This window comes from Lupinus angustifolius, chromosome LG11 (assembly GCF_001865875.1).
Source record: "Lupinus angustifolius cultivar Tanjil chromosome LG11, LupAngTanjil_v1.0, whole genome shotgun sequence".
NCBI lineage: Eukaryota > Viridiplantae > Streptophyta > Magnoliopsida > Fabales > Fabaceae > Lupinus > Lupinus angustifolius.
Genome location: NC_032019.1, coordinates 9,550,342 through 9,558,779, shown reverse-complemented (window position 1 = coordinate 9,558,779; position 8,438 = coordinate 9,550,342). Strand labels below are relative to the sequence as shown.

The 8,438-nt window shown below is 35.0% G+C and overlaps 1 protein-coding gene across 1 annotated transcript; it reads left to right on the top strand.

Moving 5' to 3' along the window:
- On the top strand, positions 7,003–7,881 carry LOC109359707. Its single transcript, XM_019604402.1, has 2 exons — positions 7,003–7,438; positions 7,559–7,881. Exons 1-2 carry the CDS (start codon positions 7,003–7,005, stop codon positions 7,879–7,881), a joined length of 759 nt encoding a protein of 252 aa, XP_019459947.1.

Genomic DNA, 8,438 nt, shown 5'->3' with positions numbered 1-8,438 from the left:
TTTTATGCATTTGACGCAAACACTAAGGTTTGTGAAGTCAATGGAATCCAAAATCCCATCTGACACAAGACGCTCAATTCTCTTTTGAGAAATGTGACCTAGGCGCTTGTGCCATAATTCCACATTCAGGGTTTCACTATAATCAACTATAGTATTTAGCATATACAAATTGTCATTTAACATAAGTGAACCAATTCCAATAACATTTGAATTTAAAGACAATTGAACCGAATTGTTTCCAAATGAACAACAGTATCCAAATTTGTCCAAATAAGAAACAGAAATTAAGTTCCATCTAAAAGACGGTACAACAAAAGGGTCTTTCAAATCCAAATAAAAAACCAGTACATAATAACAATCTAAAATGCCCTATAGCTTCCACTTTTACCGATTTTCCATCGCTAACATAGATGTATCTTTCAACATGATTACGCTTTCGGTAGCTTAGACAATCCTGCATTGAAACACTGATGTTAGAAGTTGAACCGGAGTCTAACCATCAGGTGTTTCTAGGTACTGAAGTTAAATTGATCCCATAACAGACCAAAGTAAGAAATGTACCTTTCTTTTAACATGCCAGGCGTGATACTTTACACATTTCTTATTTTGATGTCCAGTTACTTTGAAAAAGTAACAGACATCAGTCTGCTTCTGCTTCTTTTGCACTGGACCCTTAGCAGCTTCATTCTTGGGCTCTGAAGTGATTTTCCTTTTGCCCTTCTCTGTAGAGGTACTAACATAATGGGCACTTTCAGTCCTTTCTCGCTTCAGTCTTTCCTCTTCTTGCACACAAAATGAAATGAGCTCATTTAGAGTCCATTTCTCCCTTTGACAGTTATAAGAAATCTTAAACTGACTGAGTTGTGTAGGAAGGGAAAGTAAGACCAAATGTATGAGTAAGTCTTCCGACATCTCAAGCTTAAGGGCCTTAAGTTTTGAAGCAATATTGGACATTCCCATAATGTATTCCCTTATGTTTCCCTTGCCTTGATACCTCATGGAAATCAAGTTCTGTAACAGAGTACTTGTTTCCGCCTTATCACTCTTTGCAAAGCGTTTTTCGATCTCAGCAAGGAAAACTATGGCACTGTTTATCTCATATGAGATAGTACCCCTAAAGACCTCTGGAATGCCACACTTAATAATCATTAGACTCATGCGATTAGAGCGATCCTACTTCTCATAATCCTTCCTCTCTTCAGAGACACTGAATTCTGAAGGAGAAGGGGGTTGCTCTACCCTTAATGCATAGTCCAGATCCATGCAGCCAAGAAAAATTTCCACGTTCTCTTTCCAGTCCTTAAAATTTTCACCATTAAGGACCAGAGACCGAATTTAAATTTGCAGATTAGAAGCAATTGATGTAGCTGAACAGAACAAAAGACAAATATTAAATTATGCTCACAACTTAAAATTATCAATGTGCTTAAATAATGGTATGTCCAATTCAAGATACATAGTGCCCCATTAATATCAAGTCTTTGGACAGTAATATTAACTGCAAGTGGTACTCTTGTTGTAATGATAAAAAATTTATAATAAGGCATGTCAAGTGACGAATCCCTCTTTGGATTGATTCATCAGTCACATGTATACAAATTTTAGAATTATAACATGTTTATCATCACATATGTGTATGATCTTCGGCCAAATATTAACTTTCCTTTGGGCCAATTAATACTCGCATGAATGACCATACACACTTATATCCAATATTCCTCATGAGTTATATCCATGAAAGGGGTCACTTTGGCGACATTTCACTTCAATTGGCTCACTTGAAATAACAGACAACTTAATGGATAACCAAATAACACTTAAAGTCAGTGCACAAAGATACCAAAGCCTCATAAATCTTATTGAACTCTCGCTTGGGCGAGGTACTCTCGCTTGGGCGAGGTACTCTCGAAAGCTTTTGTCCAGTTCTCGCTTAGGCGAGGAACCCTCACAGCGCAATAGAAGTCAATGCTTCTGTTTAGCTCTCACTTGGGCGAGGCAGTCTCACTTGAGCGAGAGCTCTACGACAGAAAATAAACAGGGCGATTTCTGCATCGTTCTTCTCCAAAAAATCACCCAAAAATTCAAGAAAAAACACCAGAAAAGACATTGATTCATTTCAAATCTATATATACATATTTGAAAAGCATGAATTTGTATCCTAATAAATTCAATTGCACAGATAAATCATCAAACCCTAAATTAATCCAAATTTGGGGAAGAACAACAAAAAACCTAATTTCACACATGAATCAAATTAGGGCGGCTCTGATACCACTTGTTGAAGATTTTCCAACTGTAATCCTTAGATTGAACGTGGAAATCCTTATGATCATGGCTTCGTTCCCATAACCCAATGTTTATGCCCATACATAAACCCAAATGGAACAACCATGATCCAGACCGAAGAACTCCAATAGATTTCATGGTGAAGAAGAAGAGCATACCTTGATTAGCCATTTGGAATCTCGAAGGTATGAGGGTGTGATGATCTTCCAGATGTTAGAGCTCTTGATGGTTTTCCTTATGCTTCTCTAGAGGGGAATCAAAATGCCAAGTTCCAAGAGTGTTGCTTGATAATGTTGTTGACTTATGGTTACATTATGGAATTGTGATGGTGTGTTATCTTATGCTTTGATAACTCTTCACAATACCCTTTATTCTCATCAGCCTACTCAATAAAACCCGTTGCTCTACAAATGGGGACCATAACCCGTAAAAGTAACTGAAGCGGTTACTGCTTAAGTTGCAATAATTCTGATTCAGTCCCTTCATCAGATCAGAAATTGTCTGAAGATATCTACACTTATAATATTTCATGACACATATGCCCTTAGCCACCAAATTAATTACTGAAGATCATTTTATATTTTGGCTAGTTAAATAATGACCATAACATAATTATAGAATTATATTTGTGACCCATAAATTGTCAGGAATTCTAACAATCACATGTTTTGTGGGTTTGCTACTGTGGGTTTTGTGAATGTAATAGAAATGATGTGTGTTATTTTTATTTGTTTATGCTTACGAGGATGTGAAGTATTTGGTGAGTGGGAAATTATAAGAAGATGTATGAATATGATGATGGGGTTTTGGATAGAGATTGGAATTGGGGTTGGAGTGTGAAGTCTGAAACGTGGGGAGAGAAATGAGAATATCCCTTCCTTGGGAAAGGGAAGCTTGTTCTTAACATGTACCTATGTCTCCCTCAGCTTTCCTTTTTTCCTAGAGTTTTCGGATGTATGAGATGATAAAGAGATTGACGGGTTAGAGAAAGGAGAACCCCTTCTCCTTTTTTATATTCATTTTTACACGTGCTTCGACACTCACCCTTGTATTTTTCAACATTTCAAGTTTATTCATTTAAAAAAGAAAAGACGTAAATGGTCTATGAAAATTTCAAATGTGAGTCAAATTAGTCTCTACCAAATGTTATAAAACATACTAAAAAAATACTAATTTGACCTACATTTGAAAATATTGAGGGTCATTTTAGATCTTTTCCTATTGGAATGAATAAACTGGTAAGATAAAAAAATATGAATAACTAAAATATATATTTACTCTTTCTTTTTAACATTGTAATGCATGTGCATTTTAAAATTTAAAGTGTATAACACACCACTTTTTTATGAAAAAGATGTGTAAATTGACGGTGTAGGAGTTCTTTACACTGTCAGTACATCATCCACAATTTATATTCAATTATGATTGACTTTTAAATAAAAGTAATCAAATGAATGGTGGATGATGCACTGATTGCGTGTAAATCTTTACATTATCAATGCATAAATATTACACTCTTTTTTACAGTGTTATTAAAACCGTATCAGTTATCAAATCAGTCAAAGTACTGGTATAGTGGTACAATGGTTCAACTAATGGTTCAATAATTAAACTGAATGTCAATTAAACTAAACATATCTACATATATTTATATATTTATATATATAAACCTATAACAAGAAAAATTGAAATAGGCATATACTAGTATTTCTAAGAAACCAAAAGCCAAAATGAAAGGTAAGCACACCTTCATAAAAAATTTATAACAAACCAAAAGCCAAAATCAAAAGTGACCACACATTCCTAAATTGTACTACATCTTTAACTAAACAAATAATAAACTATTATAAAAGATTATAAAAAGTTGTACAATACCTCTTCAAATTTCTCTGTTACAATAATTATTACTCTCTACTTTTCTCTTTCCATTGAAAGACTCCTAAAGTTAAAATAACTCTTACATTTTCTCTTTTTGTAGAACAACTCATTGTAGTTAAAATAGAAGATGGATATTGAAACATGGCAGACGCGAGTTTAACATATAAAGTGGAAGACTGGACGACCAGAAGCATATGAGACGGAGAACATGGAAGATACCAGAAACCGAAGCGGATGAAGTTGTGGAATTTAGAAGGCGCGACAAACGTGGAACCAGAGCGGATGAAGTTGTGGAACTTAGAAGGCGCGACAAACGTGGAACCAGAGCAGATGAAGCCATGTGAAGCTAGATGCCAAAAACACTGAAGCTTGAAGACGCCGTCAGATCTGAAACCCCTTCATGAAACAACACTGTTTTGGCTTGCTCTTTTTCAATACACCAACCGACCAGTTTATGCTAACTCGGCCGATTCACCAGTTTTGTGGAATGCCGACCGGTTTTGGCAGTTTCTATTGCGAAAATAGTGCAAAAGCGAAAGATGAAATTTGTGAATATTTCTCATTTAATTGATCAAGATATGGAAAACCTTATTTATAGTGTAAACTAACTAACTAACAAATTAATAAACAAATGTTGAAAAACAATTCAACATTTTTAAATGCGTAAATTGTTTAAAATACGTAAACTGTGTAAAATGTGGTAGCTTTCTTCTCCAATAATCCCCCTCAAACTGGAGGGTAAATGTCAATTGACTCCAACTTCATAATTCTATTTGATATTATGACAATGTAATAGATCAGAATCTCGATCCTAACGTGATTGAATTTTCTCACTCACTTAATCTTGTTGTTGTGGATCTTGTTGTTGTTGTTGATCTTGTTGATCTTATTATTGTTGTTGTTGATCTTGTTGATCTTATTGTTGTTTTTGTATTTAGTCTTCTTCTTTTTCTTCCTCTTCTTGAATTGATTGCAATGAGAAAACATAATTGCAAAAAAATTGGTGGAATATCTTTATGAAGTGAACCAATCTGATCATTAGGAGTTTTCCACCTTCAGTCCTCCGGTTGCCACCTCTTAAAAATTAGATAGAAGGACAAATGAGACAATGAAAATACAATTCTTGGTATCTCTTCAACTTCTTCAAATGCGCAATTTCTTTCTACTTTCACATGTTGAAATTGCACCATTATAACATTGAAGAAAGGTGGTGATTATGGTGAAATGTAGTATGAAGTGTAGAAGTTGAGACATGAATGTGAGTAATGATTCTTTGTTGAATATTGAAATATAAAGATAATAATTATTATAGAGAACGCGCAGCGGTGATCAAAGTCTTCAGGATGAAAGCTCTCATACTATATTGCGAAAATAGTGCAAAAGTGTAAGATGAAATTTGTGGATATTTCTCATTGAATTGATCAAGGCATGACCTTATTTATAGTGTAAACTAACTAGCTAACTAACTAGCTAATAAATTAATAAACACATATTGAAAAACAATTCAACATGTGTTAAATGCATAAAATGTTTAAAATGCATAAAATGTGTAAAATGTGGTAGCTTTCTTCTCCAATAGTTTTCACCGGTTCTAGTGCATATCTGGTACAACAATTGTCCTTACCGGTAAGAGGTTCGGATCACCAGTTTTCCAGTTGAACCGGCTGGAACGTTCGGTTTTAATAACACTGATTTTTTATTTTAATGATGAGATTGTAAGAATGTATTAAAAACATAACCACCAATTAATTTCTGGAATTAAAAGTGACACATAAAATTTAAAATCGAATGAAACCGATAATAATTAATTAACTGTTAATTAAAATTCAAAGATAAAATTGGTTATGAAACATCTACAAAAATGCTCTCTCGTGAATGTTGTTATTTTTCTTGTTATTCTGAAAGTTTTGTAATTTTTTTTACCTAAGTCAAACAAAATTGAGTATTCACAAAGTTACCAACAAAAAAGTTAAAAACAATAACAATGAAACATAGATTGAAGTTACTGGTAGTACTATGGCAATTTTGTATGAAACCCTCGCAAGTTAAATAGAGAGTTAATGATTTCATGTCATCATATTGCAATCAATAAAGAGTTGCCTCAATTGTCTAAAGTTCTTTTGGATCTTCAAGTATTATATGGTCAAGGTTTGATTAATGTGAGCAACATGATTTATTAAGAGTTATATACACATATCATAAAAGAGATTAATTCTGTACTCACAAGACAGAAACATATGCTTGATTAACATTAAAAATATATCTAATTATTGGTATGGAGGTAAAACCTTACCTGTTCATCTAATATAGAATATGAGAAAGAAAACTCTCAACTAATTCGAAATCCAATTTCAGATATTCTCATATACTTATTTTCAAAAGTAGAATTCATTCTATTTAAAAGGAATAGAAACTCTCTAAACTCCTAATGGGCTCATGCCTACAAAGGCCTAACATGAGAACTTAAGCCTTCCCTTGGTTGTAAATAGAAAGAATGAAAAAAGATGGAGGGAGAGAAATAGAGTAGAAAGTGAGTGTTTCACCCATTTAGTTGAGAATGATAGAAGAAAATAACAGATCCCTTACTTTACTCAACAACTCTGCATCTTTTTCTCTCACATTATGTTAACAATATATTTCTAATAGTTATGGAATCTTATCTTGTAGTTTATCACTAGTAACAACCTTCCTTTAGGTGCTATCTGATGTAACTACTTTAGCTTTAGGTTGCTTATAAATTGCACTCATTATTATCAATAGAGATTGAGCCATTCCAATATTCAAACATCTTTATGGTATTCATAGCCTTTCTTGCTTAACATCATTTTTTCCCCGATCATGACTTCATCCCCTGAAGCTACTTACGCTGTCACCAATCTCCCATGTGGAGATAACAACTCTCTCATTTCCTTAAATGCAGGAACCCAAATTTATCCCAAACTTTCTAGCTCCAACTATCCTATATGGAGGGTTCAATTCAATGCTCTCCTTGTTAGTTATGGCCTTATGGCCTATGTAGATGGCAGGCTCTGTCGCCCTGCGCAATTTCTTGATGAAGCCAACACCAAAATCAATCCTGCATATACCCACTGGATGTGCCAAGATCAACTCATTGTACTTGCCATCCTTAGTTCTGTTACAGACACAGTAATCACCATGCTTGGTGGTGTTGAAACCTCCAAAAATGCATGGGACATTCTAAAGACTATGTATGCAAATCGTTCTCGTAGTCGAATTCTATCACTCAAGGAAAAGTTGTCTCGTCTCTCCAAAGGTGATCTCTCTGCCTCTGCATATATGAATCAAATTAAGGCTCTCTCTAATGAGCTAGCCATCATCCATCATCCTCTTGACAACACTGATCTAATCCTTTACACTCTCAATGGCCTTTGAGCTGAATTTCGTGAGGTCACAGCAGCTATATGTGCTCGTGACACACCAATACAGTTTCAAGAACTACATGAAAAACTGGCAGATTTTGAACTTTATCTACAATGCCAAGAGTCACTTCCGCAGCCCTTGGTTCCCACTACACATGCTGCTCAACGCTTCAAATATCCAGCAACAAAATCCAAGATGAACTACGGCCATTATCAGAACAAATCTCGATCTAATTACTCATCCTTTGGTCGCAAAATTATTTGCCAATACTGTGAGAAACCTGGTTATACAGCAAAGGTCTATTATACATTACATGGGTATCCTCAACGAGGTTAAAATCCAACCGCCATGATTGTTAGGAATGCACCAACTCCTTCAACAAACACTTGGGTCATGGACTCTGGGGCTACTCATCATGTGACTAATGAACTGCAAAATCTCTCAATCCATGCACCATATTCAGGTTCAGATCAACTTATGGTTGGTGATGGTTCAGGTTTGCCCATTCGCCACACTGGTAAACTCACCATTCCTACCCATACTCACCCTCTTCACCTAGATGATAAATTATGTGTTCATGCTGTTAATCAAAATTTGCTCTCAGTTTCTAAACTTTTTACCACGAACAATGTCTCTATTGAATTTTTTCCGGATCACTTTTTGGTGAAGGATTTGAAGACAACAATGGTTCTCTTGCGAGGAACCCGCAACAATGACCTCTATATCTGCTCATTGTCTCGTCCACGTGTCTTCCATTCCATTGTGTCTTCCTCCATTCCATGGCACCACATTCTTGGTCATCCCTCATCTCGCATCCTTCACCACTTGAACAGTAAACATCGTCTCAAAATAAAGCCTTATGAGCTAGCTATTTGTTCCTCTTGCTAGTGTGC

Excerpts from the sequence above, each read along its gene's own strand:
- LOC109359707 (XM_019604402.1), top strand. The coding sequence starts at position 7,003 with ATGACTTCATCCCCTGAAGCTACTTACGCTGTCACCAATCTCCCATGT. Across the intron at positions 7,439-7,558 it reads GTTGTCTCGTCTCTCCAAAG|CTGAATTTCGTGAGGTCACA; the intron begins GTGATCTCTCTG and ends ATGGCCTTTGAG.